The sequence below is a fragment of the Sipha flava genome, unplaced genomic scaffold (genome assembly GCF_003268045.1).
Source record: "Sipha flava isolate LNK unplaced genomic scaffold, YSA_version1 239_pilon_pilon, whole genome shotgun sequence".
Classification (NCBI taxonomy): Eukaryota; Metazoa; Arthropoda; class Insecta; order Hemiptera; family Aphididae; genus Sipha; species Sipha flava.
In genome coordinates, this window is record NW_020272883.1 from 302272 (window position 1) to 325662 (window position 23391).

General features: G+C 26.3%; 2 protein-coding genes across 3 annotated transcripts; one reads left to right on the forward strand and one right to left on the reverse strand.

The window, feature by feature from the left end:
- Window positions 1–3161: 3161 nt before the first annotated feature.
- LOC112684001 (sperm-associated antigen 1-like) lies at window positions 3162–12634 on the forward strand. The gene is made up of 11 exons (XM_025555285.1): window positions 3162–3564; window positions 5295–5460; window positions 6098–6235; window positions 6350–6605; window positions 8657–8812; window positions 9477–9604; window positions 9672–9787; window positions 9855–10230; window positions 10299–10491; window positions 12001–12171; window positions 12407–12634. The coding sequence occupies exons 1-11, from the start codon at window positions 3440–3442 to the stop codon at window positions 12472–12474; spliced, it is 1893 nt and encodes a 630-aa protein (XP_025411070.1). The 5' UTR covers window positions 3162–3439; the 3' UTR covers window positions 12475–12634.
- A 3363-nt stretch (window positions 12635–15997) lies between these two features.
- Window positions 15998–18356, reverse strand: LOC112684004. 2 transcript variants are annotated; one of them, XR_003148642.1, is made up of 2 exons: window positions 18165–18356; window positions 15998–16462 (listed from the first exon to the last, which is right to left on the reverse strand). XR_003148642.1 is itself a non-coding variant. In XM_025555291.1 (2 exons), exon 2 carries the CDS (start codon window positions 16417–16419, stop codon window positions 16090–16092), a length of 330 nt encoding a protein of 109 aa, XP_025411076.1. In that variant the 5' UTR covers window positions 16420–16462; window positions 17688–17772; the 3' UTR covers window positions 15998–16089. The 2 variants fall into 2 exon arrangements, 1 of the variants encoding a protein (XP_025411076.1); XM_025555291.1 differs by lacking the exon at window positions 18165–18356 and adding an exon at window positions 17688–17772.
- Between the last annotated feature and the right edge of the window lie 5035 nt (window positions 18357–23391).

Genomic DNA, 23391 nt, shown 5'->3' on the forward strand with positions numbered 1-23391 from the left:
ATCAAGACTGCAGAAAGCCAATGATTTAGGATTCAATTGGATACCATACGATGAAAAAATGGAAATTCGATTGGACGGTATGACGACCTAAAGTAGTCGATACTGAATGAACAGTGAAATAATAAGGGGCTTTTCGTGAAAGATGCACACAAGTGCAACGGCTGCAGTATCAATACCATCCACAGGCGCAGATTCAGGGTTAGGTTAGGATTAGGTCATTGACATCTTTGCAATTTAATCATTATAAATATATTAACAAAAAAATTTCATTCGAGGTAGTAGCTTATTTTTCATTAGGTATTAATAATTAATAACCTACATATTACAATATATAAATGTTTAATCATTGTAAACTCTGATTGCAAAGAAGCTACTTGGCTATGGCTAACAGATTTTTTTGATTTTTTTGAACATTTAATTATTTATTTAAAAAATGTCCTAAAAAGAGTATGCAATTCAAATAATATTTTGATGACATTTTTTACTAAGTTAAAACTAATGAAAATGGTAAATTGAATTATAAAGGTCTTAACAAAAAATTAAACTTGGTGTTCAATAGGGATTAGTTTGAAACTAAATTCTAAAATTATGTATATTATAGTCCGGGAATTTCTCATTCTGCTCTAATAACAGAAACTAGATCAATTTGTACTTAATTTATAATTTAAAGTTTTAACATACATTTTAATAAATAAGTTACATTGTACAATTTTCTTAATAAATTAGTGTGAGTTTATTTTAATTTTTTGTAAAAAGTTTTCTAACCCTGATAAAGATTAAGATCGCTAGAAATATAATTTGAGGCACTAAATTTTAAATACCCATAATTTACAACTGAACTTTAGAGGAAAGAAAACGAGTATTCTAGAAAAGGTACAAACAAGCATTGCTATTATATTTTTAAAGTAAGATCAATTTCGAATTAGAAATTCATCATTAAGGACATACAAAGTCAATAAAATATTAAGTAATAATGTTTTGAGTCACGATTTTATCGACTTTGTATATACCTGACGATGAATTTCTAAATCGAAACCGGTCGTCTTAACGAGTATTTACTCGTATAATAATACTCCAAGCTAATTAAGGCTTTATTTAAGGCTAATTAAGCATTTTATAATTTATTTATTTATATTAACTATTTTTTTTTATTTTTTTAAATAATTATTTACGATTATTAACCATTTAATAATTTTTAATATCAATTAATATTCATTTTAATTTTATTATGTATTAATGTTCACGGAAGGACATTTACTTTGATTCCTAATATTTTTCATTAACCTTTGTAATCGAATACTAGTACTTAGGAAATAAAAAAAAAAAATCTGTCTTAAATTAGTAAATTTTAATTAACTAGCGTCGAAATCATAAATTAATTAACTAATTTAATTTGTTGATTTTATAATGCAACAATTTGATTTTGGCCACCATTTTTTTTACATTACTATAAATATCCAATAATATATACTATAGTGAACCTCAATAATTATTGATAATAATAATAATAATTATTTATTGTTCATCGAATATTACAATAATTATTATTGTAATATTCTATTAACATGTACTCGTAAACTAAAGCGACAAAAAATATGAAAATACATACAATTCTAAACGAAGTTCAACACTATGCGATTTTTGTAATCATTTTCTCCCCGGTCATTACTGTTCCGTACTAGCTTAAGTAATTTAACTAGTACATTATATTATACATCCATTTTGTAGAGTAGCATAATATTCGTAAAGCCACTGTAAGTTAAAAAAAATGCATTTTCATTAAAAATTAATTTTATTTTTATTTATTCTGCTTTTATAGAATTTTACATTTAAATTAACAACTTAATGTATTTACTGATAAAAAAAGTTAAGAGTATGTACCTTAGTTCTTTTTATTACCTTTTGACATTACAGATTATTTCATTTATTATTTTTATTTTCGCTTTATGATTCTATTATTATTTGATTGGTTATTTATTTTTTTATTCTCGCGATATTGATTTTGAGAAGGTTTTGTTCGTAAGAGGTTCCGGCAGACGTGCAATAAATTACTCTGATTTGTTGTACGTTTACTGATGACAATTTTTTACAGAAAAATAAAATTTTCTTAAAAAATCAAAATCCCTTGTCGTGATCACGTGACTCCGTTGAGTAAATGCGTGCTTACATTATTCATTGCAGTTTTGTGAACTGAATCTTAATTAGATTACAGTGCAATAATCATTTCAATATCAGCGTTTGCAACCAAGAATTGTCTTGTTGTTTCACAAACCCAGTGGATAGTAGTATATATTAGACTGTAAAGGCATTTTAACAGCACAAAATATGCATTATTTAGCCTTATAGGTAAGACACTTTTAGATTAAACATAAATAACACTTAAGAGAAAATAATTTGAATAAGTGAAATAATTGATTTGTAATTCCTTATTTAATTAGTTATTGTATGTTTTCCCGTAGCCAACGACAGTGAACGCACCAGGAGCGGCTCCAGGGAGGGGGGAGCTAAAGGCCGTGGCCCCAACCCAATCCCATACCGTATTTATAAAAAAAAATTATATTGTTAACAGAAAATGCATATTATAATACGGACTATTATGTGACACACACAAGTATGTACATAGAGCCATAAAGGTATGACAGTGTATTACGATGTACCTGCTATCTATATTATGAAGAACCAATAAGGCTATAAATAAACTATATTAATATAAAATATACTATGCTATGATACTATAATATTATTATTTTATAATATTCAAAATATGAATTGCGTAGCAAACATTTCTGTATGGACTAAGTTGTTGTTTTCTTTTTGTTATATGATTTTGTAAAATTATAACTTAGCCCTCCTCCCCCCCAAACCAAGGCTCTGGAGCCGCCCCTGCAACGCACCTAGACTTATGTACCGAAATGACTCGTAAGACTCGTAACAGGGTTCGCATCCCTATCACCCGTGCTCACTCATTGGTTCGAAAGTGACTGAAATGTTGGACAGAAAACTAGAAAAATATTCGTGCTCGAAAAGGTGCCATGTAAACGGTCGATTGATAATGTTTATTCGTACACCGTCTGATGCAGAGATGGCGATAGGTGTACCGTAACCCTGTATCATAGTTACCGCTGTTATCACATTGATTTTTGGTAATATCATATGTTTTTTCTAATGTCTTTCTCTTATTTCACGTTTTACTTCAAATCCGTTTCCCAAACCGTAAATATCGTTCATGTTTTAATTAAAAAAAAAAAAAAATTAAATAGTATAAAAAAAAACGTGACGTGAGTAGATTACACCTTTTGCGGCTTAAATATATATTTGCATTTCATACCAGCTCAAGAGTTAGTTCGGTCGCGGCCCGTTGCTAACCACTGCCCAATGATCACTCGGTTAGGCACGTAAGGTGAATTCTCGCCATTCCCGGTTTCTAGACGCGAATCAAATGGCCATCGATCAGAAACGGACGCTCATCGAGAAATACGGTATCCCCTTGAACCATATCGATTTCGATTATGTGAACAAGTGCGAAGATCCTAAAATTTTGAAAGGCATCATTAAAATTCTGGAGTGAGTTATTGGGTCTTCGTTTTTTTTTTTTTTTTGTTAGGTTAATATTTACATCTTTATGTATTCATGTTATTATTTTTCTCGTGTGTTACGAGTACATAAGACAGCTCCGTTGTACGATATCAATTCATTCATATTTTTTTACATTATGCATCACAATGGAGTATAGCTGTGTGATATGATTTCTGTTACTTATATTTTTAATTATTATTGTTACAATACCTGCCTATGGTTTTGTCGTGAAATGCTCCACTTGATTTTGTTTTTAAATTTAAATGCTAGAATCAATGAGATTAGTTTTTCGATATTATGGTTAAAAAACATTTCATTTTTTAACAATTTAGACCATAATCATTAATTAGTTTATTACAATGTGTTGTTTAATTTGTTGAACCTAATTATGATTATAATTAATAAAAAAGATTGTTTTATAATTATTTTGATTTAAATTGTATTTTACGTTAATTAATAACTAATTACATTATTGTAAATTATATTTTTATATTTTCATGTAATTGGTATAGGTGATAAGTGTTATATCTATTATCTAGTAGGTTTGTCAATAATGATTTGTTGACAAATAAATAAAGATGGTTTTAAAAACAAAGTAATTAAACTATATATTATACTAAATATAAGAAAGTGTAGTATAATATATAATTCATGATTATTTGAACTGACAACTTTTGTACATTTGTATTCATTGAAAAAAATTTTAATTTATTAATAATGCCCATTACCATATTGTTTGAAATACAAATTATTTAGTCTATGTGAATGATCACGGTGAGCAGAGTTATAATAAAATCTATCATAATTTACTAACAGTGATTAATTTTAATTCAATGTTTAAATTTAATTTAACTTATACGCATGTGTAAATTATATTTTCTAATATACATCATATACATACTGTTGTTGTTTATAAATTACATTTTCCTAATAACCAAAAAATTTTCTTAAATATCTTAAAAATGAAAACTGGAAAAACATTCAAAAGTTATTGCATTTTCACCTGTATTCATATTTAATGTAAAATTTGATTGAAATTTTTTTTTATCATTTAAAATGTGATGTCTAAGACATTTTTAATAGTAAGTATATATAAATATTAATGTACATTAATAGTATATATGATATAATAGAAATTATACTGATAATATGACCTATATGTGTTTGATATTTAAAAAATAAATTAAATTAATATTCATTATAAATAAATTAGATTTATTAAAAATATATTACTATTTAAAACCTGTGTTAAAACCATTCTATGTAAACAACTTTTAAACATTGAAATTTAACATCTAATATTATTTCAGTGCAATCAAATTAATATTTAAACATTTCTTTATCCATATAATATTTTGTAAAAATCTGTAATTTATTAATTAATAATTGGTAAAGGCTTTCAGCTTAATAAATTAAGCATATTTGTAGTTAATTTTAAATAAGCATGTATACCATTCAGAAATATTTTATTATTTAATAATATCTGTATAACATTTATTAATTTGTTATACTTTCTTTAAATACTTACTAAGATGATAACTGGGAATAAATTGCTAATTTTTCTTTTAAATTAACTAACAGACTTCTTACAAGAGTATTGTTTTTGTTAAAATAATAAAATATTGATTTATTAGATAGAAACCTAATAATTTATAATTAATTTTTATTTAATATAAAATATAAAATAATGTTATATGTTATTTATCATATTATTACAGATCTGGAGAAGAAGGAGTTTTTCCACAATTGTTGAGAGCAACTGAAATCCGTCTACGCGAAATTAAACCAGATGCTTCAATATTGAATAGAAAACTATGCTTTGCACAAAAATCTTCTGATATACTCCCGAATGAAGAAAATTACGATATACTTGATGATATAACTGTAAGTTTATGAACCTAATTACAAATTATTAAATTACTAGTTTAGAACATGTTAGAAAAAAAGTTTTGTTTTCATCAATTAATCATGATAATTAAGAAATAGAATGAATGTTTAAAAAAAATCTAAGGCCACTATTAAGGTTATAAAGAAAATAATATATCAATTTGATATATACCATTTTTATTTTACACTTCTATTAAAATCACAATTAATTTGTTATCAGTTTCAAAGTAATAATAATTATTTCAAAGAATTTTTAAATTTAATAAGAATATATTTTGTATCTTGCAATAGATTTTGAATATTAAAAATCATTATTGAATTGATGGGGCATATTATTAATAATGTATTTGTAAAATTAAATTAATAAATACTTTTGATTTATAATTAAAATAACTAGCAAAACATGTAAATAATTGAAGTACATTATTATTATAGTGTCAATTTGGTTTAAACTTTTTCTATATTTATTTGACTATAAATAATTGAATAATATTTATTTATCAACTTCTTGAATATGTTTTTTAGATATTAAATTATTTATTTATAATTTCTGGATTTTTATTTGTAATGTGTAGTTGAGAATATATTATTTTTCCTACATTTTTATTAATTGTTTTAAAATATATTTGTTAAGAAATGGATAGTAAAATCGAACAAACAAGAAAAAGATCTTCAACTTGGAAAACTAAACACTGAAAGTCTCATGAATGGTCATAGTGATCAACCAGTTCGAAAGTCCATTGATTTAACATCTATGTTTAATAGTGAAAAGGTAATATTTTTTATTGAAGCTTATTAAAAATAATTTATTGAAAATGTTAATATTACTTAAAATTAATGTAAATATTATTTTATACATATTTACAAAAACTGTATTCATTATTAGCCAGAGCAAGAACTATCAATGCCTAAAGTGTCTCGTGTACATAATGAACCATTAAAAGTTTCTTATTCCAAATGGGATAAATATGATCCTGATGTTGAAATAATGAAATTGGACAACCAAGAAAAGATTGAAAAATTACAAACAATTAAAAAAAAAATTATTAATTCTAATTCCTTATCGTTTGGAATGAATGGTACATCAAATTGTAATGATCGGGTCGAATCTATGAAGAGTTATGTAAACACAATGTCTATGAGTAAGTATTAAATATTTTAAGCAATATATTATATAAAATAATAAATTCAAAATTTCAAATGTTACTTCTACTTTTAAATTGATTTATGCTCTTTAATTGTCTTAATTCATATGAGCTATGGTCATTCATAATTTAAATAATTGTTACTTTTAATTTACCCAAAAGTATGTTTTATATTTAAAATAGCTTATCTCTTTACACAAATTTATTATTCTATCTTGCATTTAGAATTTTCCTTTATTATATTTTATTGTTTAAATAGTTCTTAGTTATTACTAGGCTTAGGGACTTATAACTTTATAAAATACATAAGTATGCATTAAAAAAAAAAAAAAATGACCACATAGTACACAAAATAAAATGTGTACATCGCAGGGGCGTATTTTAGGGAGAAGGGGGCGATTTCCCCTACCACTGAATCCATATTTAATGAATCAATTATATGTGAGATATACATTTCAAATTTTTTTAATGTGGATCATTTTATAATGAAATCAAATTACACATAGCTGTGAATATTGAATTGGGCTTTTTGTCGAGTCCATACTTAGTGAAAAATCAATTAAAACACAAGCGTAACTTTCAAAACACAAACAGGAGTTTAAAAAAAATTACACAAATTCAATTCTGAGTGGATCCGGCATTAGATTGAAAAAAAAAAATTACGAATATTAAGGATTCACTTGATTTAAATATTACCAAACATTTTACTTGTACATTTTGAGCCTGAATTAAAGAAAAAATTTGAGTCCCCCCTAAAAGTAAGTCTAAATACCCCCTGGTCCACTGGATGTAAATGTATCTTTAAGCTCCAAAACAAAACTTTGTAGTTGGCTACTCATAAACTGTTATACTTTTGGTGTTACTCAACATTACAAAATATTTTCGTACGACGTTTTATATATGATTTGACGTTGCATGGTTGCAAGACGTAAGAACAATGATAGATAACAATCAACTGAACTGAACACTAAAAAAATAATCTATTATTCTATATCAACATCTGGTCGATATCCAGCGGGTTAGATTCATGGATTAGATAGATTAGAACGGTCTTTACGGGTTTATAATATTATTTATACTTACACAAAAATTATAACAATATATGAGAGATAGTTTGCATGTAGCATATTACTGGAAGTATTAAGTCCTCGTAGTACATTTATTTTTTCGATCAGTTGAAATATGTATTTATAGTTATATGTATCTATAGTTTTTAATTTTAAATTTGAAAAATTTGTTAAAATATGCAAAATAAGCATAAAAATTTTAAAATATGCACTCTCCTGCAAAATCTATCAAATATGCAAAAATATGCACATTCAAATTTTAGATTTGATATCATGACACTAAAAAACAAATTTATTATGCACTCTGTTATATTTAACAATATCTAAAAAAAATATGTAAATGCTAGAAGTCCCTAAACCTAGTTATTACTTATTTACTTATATTATAGTTATTTTAACTTAAAGTTGTAATTGCTATAAATTTAAAAATTGTTGATACAATAATTAATATATTTACAATATGTTTACTAAACATTTTAACTGTGTAATAAAAATTCTTAACACATAAAACTAACTAGACTAAAATCTTTAAGTTTAAGCCACATAAAAATCAATATTTTCATATTCAAATGTAAGGTTTAAAATATTGTTAAAATAATGTTACATTCTTATGTATACCTTTTTCCATAACAAAACAACTAGTAACAATATTTTAATCTTTATGATAATTTATTTACATAATATAGTATGAATTAGACATATTCCCATTTATGGTTTTTTTCATTTTAGTTAGAAGAATATGAGACTGGAACCCTCTTTTAAAATTATTTTTCACTGATATTGTATTTTTAATTTATATATTGATATGTAAATTTAATGCCAATAGTTCACTGTTCAGGCATACTAAACATGATTTTTAAACCTTTTTTTTTTCTGCATGTTAGGTAAATAATTTAAGATATTTGAATACATTTTGGCAATCTTTCAGCTGTCTTAAAAATTTTAAAAATTTAATAAAAGTAAACATTTGATTTATTTTAGATGGTATTTTAGAACCGCAAGAAGTAGCTATACGAGAAAAAGAACTAGGAAACGAATGTTTTAAATCAAATGATTACGAAGGAGCTCTTCTTCATTATAATACAAGTATAAGTATTTATTCAACACTAGAAGCAAAAAACAATAGAGCTATGTCATGTAAGTAATTTACATTGTTTTCCTATGGTTATTTTTTATAATTTTATATGCAAGTATGAAACTGTAAAATTTAATTAAGCTATTCATTTTAGTAATAGTTTTTATGCAAACTTTATAGTAAGGATGGGGGTAACTCAAAGTAACTAGAGGGCCAATATATAGAACTTTAAAATCTAGTGGGCCAGAGTAAGGAAAACAAAAATAACAAAATGTCATTAAAATTGATAATTAAATTTTATGACTGAACCAATACAATAAAATAAGTATCTAATTCCTACAGCAATGTTAGGTCTGCCAAAATGGATATTTATACATAATAAATTAGCTGTTGTTTAATAATAGAGAAAAATATAATATCTACATTTTACAATCAGTGTGATAAAATTAAATACCGTTAAACTTAAAAAATTAATTTTAAAATGTAGCATAGGCCAGATAAAAAAAAGTATGCTGGCTACCAGTTGTTTGTCCCTAAGATTTAAACCTATATATATATTTATTTGAACCTTAATTATATACAAAAATTTGTTAATTGAATATAATAAATTTTATTTACAAAAATATTATATAATTTAATAATTTTGCAGCATAGACTATTTATGTATTTATTATTATTAATTGAATTATTGTTTTATTAATCCACATTGTTTATTAACATTTATAGATTTAAAATTAAAGAAATATGAACAAGCATTGGATGATTTAAGAGAAATAATTGAAAAAGATCCAAGAAATGTAAAAGCACATTTTCGTAGAGGTTCATGTTTTAAAGAAATTTCTATGTACTGCTTGGTAAGTATTAAGAATTTTTAAATTTATATTCTATTATAAATGAATTTGAAATGTTTTTTTATGATAGGCATTAAGATCTTTTGAGACCACGTTAAAATATGATTGTAACAACTCAAAAGCTCTTAATTATATAAAAGAATTAAAAAATATAATATCAAATTTACCACCACAAAAACTTATTAGGTAATGTTCTAGAATTAATTAATATTTAAATTCTGAATACTTTTTCTAAATTTGGTTTTATTTCTAGAGTTCGTGAAATAACTCGACACTATGATCAATCTGTTTGGGATATAGAAGAACCTTTTCGTGTATCTCATGGAGAACTTTCAGAGTTAAACAAAGAGAATGTTGAATATCTGTATGAAGCTGATCCTTATGGTTGCTTAACAGAATGTGTTTGTCATTTGTGTCCTTGGCATGAGTGGCAAGAGCGTAAGAAAAAATGGATTCGTCACAAAATGTTAAAAAATGAAGGAACAAGGAAACGTTGGCAATTTTTAGTACCTGATATTGTGCCTGAATCTATATCAAAGTCTAGTATTCCAGAATTTAAAAAACCAAAAAGATTAAATATTACTGATATAAATTCTGCTAAAACAAATGGCCATCATGAAAATTCAACGGTTTGATTTAAATAATTTAATTTAGGGAAATAATTATATGAGTATTTATACATATATTTATATTTTAGAATATTAATCATAATAGAGTTAATGGAACTGATAAATCACCTTGTAAAAATTATGAAAGTGAAGAATTAAGTTTGAAAACTGTGTCAAGTGTTCATGAATTTTTGATAAGTTGGAAATCGGTCAGACAAAAAAACAATTATGAATTATACAATAAATTTTTACGGAGTATTAAACCAAAAGATTTACCCAAAGGTATGTATAAGAAATCTATCAGCTTTTATTTTAGTTATTTGTTGAGTTTGTTGTATGTTAATTGTTTGTATGTTGTTTCTGTTTTGTTTTGTTATACCTGATAAATTTGTTAATCATAATTCATAATAAACTGGTAGTGATCATAGTTAATATAGAATCAGTGTTATTGACTAATTGTGTAACGCTTTAAATTAAAAATTGCTGTATACTTATATTGTAGATTAATCAATTATAATATAGTTAATATTATTAGCAAACGATTTATATGTCTAAGTGTTAATTTTTCAAAAACAAATTTCTTTTATTTTAATAAATAATAACGCCTTGTTTTTATGGTTTGTTTTTAGACTGTAATTTACTTCAATTTTTTATAATATTAATTATCATTTTTAATTTTTCTGCTTTTATTTGTTTTTATTTATTTTTATATACATATTCTATCAACACTTTTATTTTTATATTATCATTTAATTTTAACATTTTTTTTTTTTTTTTTTAAGAGCTTTTATTAACTATTTAGTTCGTCAGTTACAAGATTTATCTTAAGGTATGATACAAAATATTTAAAATAATGATAATCGATATATATATATATATAACATGAGGAATTAAAGTACCAATATAATAAAGATACTAAAGTATTATAGAAAATAATAAAGCCAGCCTCCTTAACATGTTCATGACCGAATGTGAAAATGGGCATCCTTATAGGAAACCAGAACATACAATTTTTATGATAAATTTAAAAATTAAATATAACGTGATCTAGTGGAATAATTAAAAAAACAATGAACCCATATGATAGAGAGAATGTTTATGCAAATATAAATAAAAGCAGAAATGTGGCTGTAAAAGATGAAAAATAAGGGAGGAAATTACTTGTAAATGATGTTTATGATTCAGAAGTATCCAGCTAAATAGGAGAAATGGAACCATCTGTGTAAACCAAAATAAAGTCTAAGAAATTACTTTCAATGAAATTGGAAATAAAGATTATTTATAACCATTGGAGAAATAGACATTAATTCTATACAACGAATAAAATTTCTAAATTTTTGTCAGTGGTACATGTCATAATTTAGCAGTTATATATACAAAATAGCAAAAATAATTATAAAAATTAGATAGAAGCTATTTTATTAAAGACAATCAAAATAAACTAAAAAGCAATCACTTAAATTTTTATATTTGATATCATTGTAACATGAAATGAGTTTCCTTAGCCCTCTACTAAATTTTATATTAAACCAAAAAAATAATCAAATGCTTGGAATCTCAAACCTTAGTTATAACAATTTCTTAGATTTTTTTTTTTTTTTTAAATTATTAAATATGTTGTGGTTTTATTTTTATTGAAAATGCTCTTCATCATAATAATTTCATAATAATCAATAATTTCTTTGTTCTTTCGAATATCAAGAGACTTATTTCTTGGTTAAACTATGCTTGTAGTTTTATTATAAATTATTGCAAAATTTGTTCTCATAATACAATTTTTGTTTAATTTAGTTATTAGTACAAATTTGGAAGAAGAAATTATGTCAAAGTTTTTGAAAACTTTAAGTCAAAATTTTGATCCTGATAGTGAATTAGATCTTATTATAGAATACTTAAGAGCCATGACCAAAGTTAAACGATTCAATATCATTGCCAAGATGTTGGATAACAAAGTCAAGGAAGGTAAAGTATTTTATTTATAAAAAAAATATAAAAAATGTTTCTTCGTGTCACTTTGACTTACTTTTCTCCAATATGAAGTTTTAAAACTTTCTTACAACCAATAATTAATTTTTATTAATATATTTATTTAAATTAAAATAATTAATTTCATATTTATAATATAACTTAAATTTTATCTTTAGTATATTTTTAATTATTAATAAGTATAATTTTACAATATGTTCTTATATTTCAGATGTCCAACCCTTGCTAAAACATATTTATCATCATACACAAGACAATATATTTTTGGCATTTTTATAAGTATAACTTAGTTTTGATGGATGAGTTACTCGAGTTAGGTCATTAATATTGAGAAAAAGTATTAGTTTTCCTTTTTTTAGTAACATCAATAATGTTTTTTTATTGCATTCAATGCTTCTCTCTATATGATGTCCAAGAATAAAAAAGAAAAGAAATGAAATGTTAAACAATTAATAAATTTAAAAAAGTGTATTTTGAAATAAAAACAAAACCTTACAAGTCTGATTAATATATCAAGTCTATTTAAGAATTTAAAATTAAATACATTGTTTAATTACTTATTCTACATTAATAACAATTGTGTAAAATGTTATTTAATAATAATATTGATATGAATTGGACGTTTTGATAAACCACAAGCATTTTATGTGTATTGTTTTTCTTATCATTGCACTGTACCTCTGACTACTCAATTATTTTAATTAGTTACAACAACCAAGACAAGTAGGTATGAAGACATGTATTTTATATGAAACAACTAGAAATATTGCAACTAGGTACCTATTGATTTAGAATTTAAGATTTGTATACATTTAATTAATAGATAATTACACAATATAATGTACTTATGATGACTACTTACTCAAATTAAAAAATGTTTGTTTTTGGAATTAAAACACAAATATTTTTAGTGTTGAAGAGTAGTTTTACAATGCAAATTTACTATTATTTATCATTTTGCTAATCTTATAAAATGAAACGTTTGTACTCATAAATAATTATTCTACTCATGTTTTTACGATTTATAAAGAAAAACTGGAATACTTGAAATTTAATAATACTGTTATTGCTTTATTTATATTGTTTTATCTAAAGATGAATATTTTTCTGAAAGTAGTTGTATGACATATTAACATGTGAAGTGGATATGTGTGTTAGATAGGCAGAAACTTGATAGACATTTACAGAAATGATAATTATACACTTTTTTTTCCAGTTTAACCAAGAAATCGGAATTGTTTTTTCACATTTTTGACTCGGATTCTTATCATCGTTTATTTAATATTTAAAACATTGTTGGGATATGCTCCAAATGGTTGTCCCTCACTGAGAAGGATACAGTAGTGTAGGTTATGTTGACCACCACATTCTGAAATCCCTTCCCTCGGTTGGCACTCCATCTGTAGCTCATCTTTATCGCCCATAATAGCCTTGATCGTCTGGTTGAAGGTCCAAAGCTACTCCACTAACAACAGCCTCATCGCTGCGTCCGTATCAGTTGGCAGCTGTGCCTCTTTTGAAGATTTGATAATATGTCCGATAGGAACGTAATATTCTACCAGTCACCCTTTGTGCTACTCATCGTGGACCATCCCATTAAGGAGATGATTGATACCTACCTCATATCATAATAATTATAAGTTATAGTCAGAGCTGGGCAAGATACCTAAAAAAAAAAAGTATCTAAATACAAGATACATTTATAGTTCGTATCAAGATACCAGTGGCAGACGCAGAGAGGGGTTTTGGAGGTTCAACCCCCCCCCCCCAGAAATGAATGGATAATTAATTTCAAACGTAGTTATCCTACCTTATATACCTTAAAAAAAATGAAATGTTCAAAATACGATTAAAATATGCTAGAAAAAAAATGTTTTGTTAAGAAAAGTGAATTTGTAATTTTCCAAACGTTCTGAAAGGTATTGGTACTTAAAACTCAAATTTTTGAAATTATATGATGGCATTTACTTCATAAAAATAATGCGTGTTTATAAGTCGCTTATTATCAGTAACTAATAATAAGTAAATATACGTAATCAATATAAAATTATTGACAATGGTACATTATAATTGACGGGTTTCCCTAAATTTTCTATTGTATGGTCATGTGATAACAATCGACAATAGTCAATTATTTCAAAATAACGATAATCAGGTCCATATTTAGAGGGAGAACGGGTAGGCACATGTTTGGGGGTGGCAAAATATTTTAGTAAAATTAATTTTAAAAATGATGTAACTAATGAAAAAAAAGAAAATAGTATGTTTTATTATGTTATTATTTGTTAATTAAAAAAAGTATTAAACGATTTTCATTTATAAGTTATATTTTAATATTAAAGAATCTTGATTATGGACGAAATAATATGTGTTATATTATTATTATTATTTATTTTTTTGGGGGGTTAATAAAATAATATGCCCGTGGGCGCCAAATTTTTAAATACGGACCTGACGGTGATTATTCTTATTTTTTCAACCACCCCCTCCCCCCCAATTTTTTTCTGCGTCCACCCCTGAAAGATATAGGTAGCTGAGATACATATAAGATACAAGATACTTTATACATTTATTAATATTTATTTATTTATTCATTTACATTAGGTACAATAAAAAAGAATATAAATATATTTATAAATTACAATGTTTATTTATTAACTATTAAATGTATAAATTTAAAAAAAATGATATGTAGTATTATAGTATAAGTGTTTTATATTTTATATCCCATGTTTTAAAATAAATTCCTGGTTACTTTTTAAAGAGACTAATTTCAATTAATAATAATAAATATTGATAATTGTTAATAATAAATAATTTCAATTTTCAATTCACATTTATTATTTCATCAAAATTTAATATTGTATAGAATATTCCATCTAAGGATTTTGGAATATTAACAATTACATTATTATCCATGTTTTTAATAATATCTAGATAATTAAAATCGGACGACACTACACAAATATCGCGTAGACAGAAAATATGAATCGATTCTCGCACAATTACACAGTCTAAAATAAATGTTTAGCGGGATTAAATTAAGAAAACATTCTGCCAATAAACCGGATTTATGTAACTTACTGATTACGAAATTTGCACATAATAAAGATTATATGTAATATAATCTTTATTATGAGCAAATATTGTATATATTGTTCATTTAACTTTAATCTAAATTATTAATAATTTTTATTACATAACAATAGGTTGTATCTAGTATTTTTAATCATAAAAAGATAGTAAATACGAGTTAAAAAAATATTTAAATCCACGATACCAGATACATTAAAATAATGTATCTCGAAACAAGATACAATTGAATCTCAGATACATATCTTAAATACTATTATCTAAGATACTGCCCAGCCCTGGTTATAGTTATGCTGCAATCATTTAATATTATGTAGGTGCCTGCTAGAATACAATGACAATTCTTCTTAAACTTAAGTCAATTTATTGAAGAGCATTATTATATATGCAGGTCGTATAAATTTTGAATCTTGTATTAAATACTCCTCTGTTAATATTGTATTATTTTAAATCATGTATACCTAACACCATATACCTACAATATACGCGTATGTACATTGTATGCATAAGCGGTCCCAGGATTTTATTTCAGATGCAGCACTTCAAATTTACACATATAGACATACACATTCCTATACCACACACAAATAGAATATATATATATGTACAAATTTCATTCAATTTTCCTACTTGGAATTTTATTTTATATTATTTATTTTCAAGTTAATAAGAAAAAAAAAATTGCTAAAATTATAAATTATGACACCATTCTACGTGTTATGCCATTTAGTATTTTAAATTCGTCGATGACCTTATCAATATCCACATTGTTTGTTTTATGCTGTTCAACAAATAATAACATCAGTGAATCCAATCTTTTTGGGTCATTGTTGTTCGAAGTTTATTTTTAAGAATAGTCATTTTCGAGCAGCTGCGTTCACAACTGCAACTTGTAACAGGTATAGTTACAAATAATTGTGTAGCTTTAGAAAAGTTTGAAAAAATTTCAATTTTATTAGAATCTTGCAACCAATCTAACCATTCATGAATTGTTTGAAGTGAAGTACCATTTGGAATATCTGGCATATTTTGTAATAATTTTATTTCTGTGCACAAATCATCTTCACATATATCAAATTGTTCTTTTAAACATTTATATGATATATTTTCACCAGTTTCTAATTTCACCATAATTCCAATTGAATCGACAATTTGTAATGATTCTTGGTTAAATCTAGAATTAATACCATTTATTAGTTTATCTAATGTTGTGTAAAATACTGTCACTTTCATTTCATCTTTATTTATGAACATTTTTGCATTAAAAAAAAAAAAAATTAGTGCATGTTTTTGAAGCATATTTGTACTTTTTTAAGCGCATAAGTGCATGAATATTTAGTACTTTTTAAGTACATTAAGTTCCGAGCCCTAATAATAATAATATAATACATACTGTCTAATATATAATACAATATTAATCAGTTATTATTTATTGAACCTTATGAAAATATTTCATATCTAATAAAAAATTGCGAAAATATGTAACCAAAATTTGATACCATCACCATAAGATATATAATGGTATCACACATTTTCAAAGCACACCGTCTGGTAAAATTCACGTCACGGTGTAGTGTGAACCCAGCTATACAGTAAGTAATAAATTAATAAAAGTTTATTTACAAAAAATCGAGGACCCACCTGAAGTTAGTCACGTCAATCCGGTAAAATGAACATTCTCTGATAAAGCAATACGATGTAAGTCATTTGTACGAATAACAATACGTAAACAAGCGTACTATAGTATATTTGTAGTAGTATATTTTAATGTTTAATCCGTAAGAAAAAATCTTTGATATAATATAAAATTAATACAAAAAATCCTAACTGATAACAAACAACGTATTCTATGCACTCAAGGACTATATGCCAATTCCAAGTGACATTAGTAGCTTGGGTAACATTTGACGCTGTTTTAAGGATAATCGGTTAAAAATATCTTCATTACAATCATTATGGTACCCATACACGGTCAGTTATGAATGTCAGTTTTTGTGATTGTCACTCGTGATTGACCGTGTATATTGTTGAATGTCAATCTTTTTTTGTGACTGATGAATTTCAAACAAGTTTGATTTTTTGTTGTCAATCAGAGCGATTGACAATCATGACTGACCATGTGTGGTAATGGTTTATACTCGTTATCATTCAAAAAAATAACAAAAACATTATCACAGTTGAACCACGTGCTTATACGTGCAATACTTTTCACTTTCAAAATCGTTATTCATTAATAAAGTAAGTATATTTTAACTAAACATATTGTTATTTTAAGTATCAATATAAAGTTATAATATTTTTTAATTTTTTTTTTTTTTTGTATGTACCTAGGATAATTATGGTTACTACTAAGAACATAGATTCCTGGCGTGAATTTATAAACCTATATCGCGAACTACCTGCAGTTTGGAGAATAAAAAGTGATGATTATAAATTTGCATAATCTTCATTTGATGTCAATAAAAGTTCATCTAGTAGGTTATGATGTGTGTATTTGTTTCTTTTTAAAAACCATTCTTTTGACCATATTCTTTGTTTTTTCTTTCGTTTCCTTCCTTCGTCTGCATTATCTGTAGCCAAAACAACAATAATTGCAATGCAAGCTTCTTCCATTTTTCAGGAAAATTTAAATTTGGATGTACAATTACTATGTAGGGCATAGGCTACGATAGATTTAGATGGTGGTCTTTGTTTTTTATCTTTAATCTAAAAGTGAAGAATTATCAAACGATTGTCATTCATGAATGGCCATGTTTTTTCTAACCATGATTAGCCATGTATGTCATTCATAAGAGTGACAATCATAAAAACTGACATTCATAACTGACCGTGTATGGGTACCTTTACATACGTTTGAAAAACATCATGAGCATTACCTTACTTTACTCCACTGCGTGTTGTGTAATGATATACAATAAAAAAAAATGTGGCGGTTGAAATGTCAGATGTAGCACAGGCTGCAGAGGTTGCACTCGTAGGACCGCCTATGATTGTATGTACAACTATAGTGTTTCAGTCTCCCCGAGTCAGTCCCCATCTTTAACAATTTTTCTGGATAATATTTTTATATCACTTGGAGATCCTAATCAGAACAAAGTTAATATTTTTTTTTTCTTTAAAAAAATTATATTTTCAAATTATTCAAAAATATATAAATAATCAATTATTGTTTGGTCAGATTTTTCTAATTTTCCTTATAATCTTTTATTCGAAAATGTTTGAGAACTACAGACATAAAAGAGTGAAAAACTATAAACTGGGGAAAAAAAACAAAATTAATAAAATTGTAATGTGTATAATAACTTTCTAAAATATTTTTCTACTTGACGTAACTACTAAAATTATGTGATTTATATCTAAAAATACATTTTGGTAATGATTTTCAGTTTATCGAACGAATTAAAAACGCAGAAATCATTACAACGGTAGGTTTGAATAAAATAATACATTAGTATTACATAGCTGTGATTCGAAATTCCATGATTATTAACTTTTTAAGCTGTATATCACATCATACATTATACCCAAGGCCGGATTAAGCACTTATTGGGCTGCTGGGCTGAAATTTTATATGGGCCCTTTTGACAAAACATGGTTTACAAAGCTGCTCGCTACGCTCGCAAAACGATACATTTTTTTTTAACTATTTCACAATTTTTCAATTGCATTATAAAATTATAAAATTAATAGGTACATACAATTTATGTCTATAAAACTACTAATTTTAGTATGATAAAAAATTTGTATTAGCTTAAAATTGTTTGGGCTCCTTTCATTTAGGTACTCGAGAGAGCTCCGGGTAGACCCCCCTTAATCCGGCTTTGATTATACCACTGGCGGACACCCCCTTTGAAAAAAATCCTGGTTGCGCCACCGACCTGTATAGGTACCTACTCAGTATGGTAAATAGAATTATATTTACCACACATTGGAATTAATTTTCAACCAGTACCGTGTTCTGCATTGCTCGGTTCTATCTATTATCGCACGCGTAGTCAAATCCGAACGTGATTTCAGGCTAACATAGGCTGGGCACTGGTAAGTGTTAATAATACTTCCGGAGCTCAACGTGTTAATAAACCAATATAAAAAATAATTTTGATATTATAAATCGTAATATTCCTTAAAAAATGTGCTCAAATTGAAATCCAAATTTTCATAAAAATTATTTTGGCCACCCGGTCCAGTGAAAAAATATAGTTGGGGTACGAAAAAAAAAATAAAAAAATAGAATTTCTCCGTCCCCCTGCGCACCCCACCACCACCACCAATTCGAGCACTGTTCTTATAGTTATCTTATATGGTAAGTACCATTTATACTTAATAAATTATATATTATACTAAATTAAAATACCCATTGATTGAGATGGTTACAATAATAAATCATGCATTATATGTAAATTTCAAAAAACAAAAAAAACATGAAAACAGATGAATAACCTACCTAGGTATTTTATTGAAATTAAAATTTCTTATAAAACCATCTAGTTTGTAAGTAACTAATTTCAGAGTTTAAAAAATTTAATTTTTAAAGAAAATAGTTTTGGTTTTCGTGTGTTACCTACGTACTCGTAAGTTAGTACATATTATCGCTAAAATGTGTGTTTTTCCCTGTATGATACCTCTGAATTAAATTCGTAAAATTAATAATGTTCCTATCCATAAAAGTTGGTATTTATAATAATTATATATTTCATACTGATATGATCTCGAGATCAGGCACATAAATAGGTAGGTACTTACTTATTTTTTGTGGTGGGAGTGGGGGTGATTACCCTTCTTCAAAATTATTGTAGTGGCGGTTCTAAGAATCTAATTTTGGATAAGCATGAACGAATTTTTAAATAAAATGTTGACTCAATGTTAATCCTTAATCGTCTAATATTTTCCATAAAAATTATACATGAAAAAAAATGTATAGGTAGATTTTCTTTATTCTGTAAACAAAATGTAGTTTCATATATAATGTAAATACTAACTATATTTTTATTATTTATTACAAAAAAATTAATACATATTTAAGAAATCGGGACTAGTATTAAATTTAAAATTGTTATCTTCTATTTTTAATTTTTCCAAATACTTCTTGAATCGGAATTAGATCTTTTAATAGTTTTTCAAAGTTATCTTCATCTATAGATGATAAAAGCTACTTAATCTTGGACTTTGGATTGCAGTTCTCATTTAAGTTAAAAGCATTTCCCTTTCGGCGCTTGTTTTTAAACATTACACATACATTAATATTTGAATCACCTGCGTTTTCAATACGTTTTTATTTTCATGTTATGGAAGTAGCTTATAGTTACAACAAATAGAATACACATAGACAATGGTTAACAACAAGGTCAAATGATAAGAGAAGAGAGAAAATAAAACATTGAAATCAATGAATACAGTTTAAATGGAAACACTGGAGGAACGGATATAGAAAATCGCAATACAAAAGGGAAACATGAATAAAACATTTGTATACCGACAGTTTATTTAAAGGCACAATTATAATATAAGTATATACGCAAACACAATAAGTAGGTATATATTTACATATATTAGGGCCTCCACACGAGCTTGCTCAGTGAGGCCCATTAACATTGTACACTTTATTATGTAATATGTTTATTTTTATGTAATATTTTGTATATTTGTAAATAAATAATAAATAATAATAATATATGTAAACATTTTTGTCCGTATCAATCAATGACCGTTTTTCTGAATTATGTTTTTGAAATCTTATCTTTCGCGTTATTACGCACCTACATGGGACCACATATCATGTCCTATATTGCTATATTTATTTTGATAATACTTAATTGGCAGAGTATTTGACGTTATTATTTTTTTTTTTCCAGAGCGCAGAGAAAAGTATCGGTTGAACATCGTTGTATATTTTTCATGGTGTATCCTATTATTTCCTTAACCCCCTCCCTACTACTTCATACGCCATACCTCATTTCCCGTACACTTTAAAAGTACACGCACCGTTCAATACCTACTCTAAAACCCATACTATCCACGTGATATACTTAAAACGATATTTTTTTATCTTTTTTTACGGCGACGCGCGTTCCTTCACACCGACGAATATGAGGTGACAACAAACTATGTGAGCCGTTGCCATTGACGACCGACGGTCGAAATCTAGAGTTAAAATGTGGACTGCGAATTTTTAATATTTATTTTATACGCCCTTAACGAAACGGAATTGTTCCAATATCTAATGTAAATTATTTTACAGTTATTTTAGTTCGTGTATACATTAACGTATCCCCGTTGAAATAATGAACATTTTTTAAAATGTTCTCTTATTTTGCTAAAGGTTATAGGTATGAAAGCAAACAAATAGTACCTTCCTACTTTGGGTATAGCTACTAAACATTAAAAAGTGAATTTCTTTGCCTGATTTTTAAAATGATTTATTATTATTTGAAATTTGATTCCATAATTACGTCGAAAAAATCTCAAGCCAATAATATTGAAATATTTTAAATTTTACCGTTGCTGTAAAGACATTTTCTCATAATGCAATCAGCTCTTTTTTCGCATGAAACTATTGAAAAACTCTGAAATTAAATTACTTAAATTACCTATAAATATAATAAGTACATAAAATAAATTAACTATCTAGATGCCAAATGAAAGTATGAGTATTATTCTTCCGTCGACAGTTATTTAATTGTAAATAACACGTATTTTCGTTATCATGCGTGTATTAACACTTATAAAAAACGCGTTTCGAAAAAAAAAGTTGTTTATTTTTATCGAGAAACCTCTGAACATCGTTTCGATTTTTATAGGACCTGATAATTAGAGGAAGAAAATATTTCAATGTAAAGCTTCAATGTGTTCGTTCAATTATATAATAATTTTAAAAATCTAGTATTTACATGATTTAAAACATGTACTTGGTGGAAAAATATTGGTAAATATGTGGTAGTGCATTGGTACAGCAGACACTGCAGCTACATTACATAATATAAGTATAGCGACAGTCAAGAAAACGAAAACTTGCTGTTCAAGATTAATGTGACCATACTATTACAAGATTTTTTACTTTAAACTTTGTACACGAAAATATTCGCACCATGAATTATTTATAAACATATGGAAAAAAAGAATGTAAATGCCATAGGACGTAGAACAAGGAAAAATCGGATGCAATGGGATCAATTCAAAACTTTATATGTATTGAAAAGTGGCATAATACAATACTTAGTAGGGTGAAGCAAGGTATTTTCGTAGCATAGGCAATTTTGTGGTATTATTTGTTGAACGTACAATGTGATTCCCTATTACACGATTGACTTGAAAATTACATTGATCCTTAAGATAAGTTTTTATGTTATCTATATGATCACCGGACGAGAGACAATTAGGTTTTATTTAATTATTTTCGTAAATAATATTACTATTATAACTATAGTACATGAGCGTAGCGAGGATGGGGCAAGAGGGGGGAGGGCACTTGAAACTAAAACTGAATTCTATTTTTTCATACCAAACGTGTGAGTTTTACATTAAAATCAAAAATTAAATAAGATATGAGTCTAAAAATAGTTTAGTGGGACCAAGTGTTATCTACACGTATAATCGTTTTGACGTTTTATGTGTTATCCAATGGTCTATCTGTAAATTATTTGAATTATGAGTAACGCTAATCGCTTTATGTTCTTACCCCTCCCCCATGATTCAAATCCTAGCTACGCCCATGTTATAGTACCTTATTGCGTCTTCTTTTTCGACCGTCTCACATCTTGAACAAAAATAATAAATCCATCCGATTATGAGAACGGAGCACCGAACCGCGTAGCATAATCGCAACAACTAAATACGAATCGCATTGAAATTGAAAGATTCAAGTCAGCTGCATCGAAACCTAAAATGTAAAGTACGGCAATGATCCATTTAAAATTTAGTGACACAACCGCAAGATTTCAATCCCGAATCAAGATTTTTTCACATCATTTACAAGTACAGGCATGATTTGGCTCACGGCCTTTAAGAAGGGATTGAAGTAGAAATATTTTGGTAAACAATAACTCATCAACAACCATCGTAACATTTTTTTTTTTTTTTTGCTTTTCTCAATGTGTCTTAAAAATA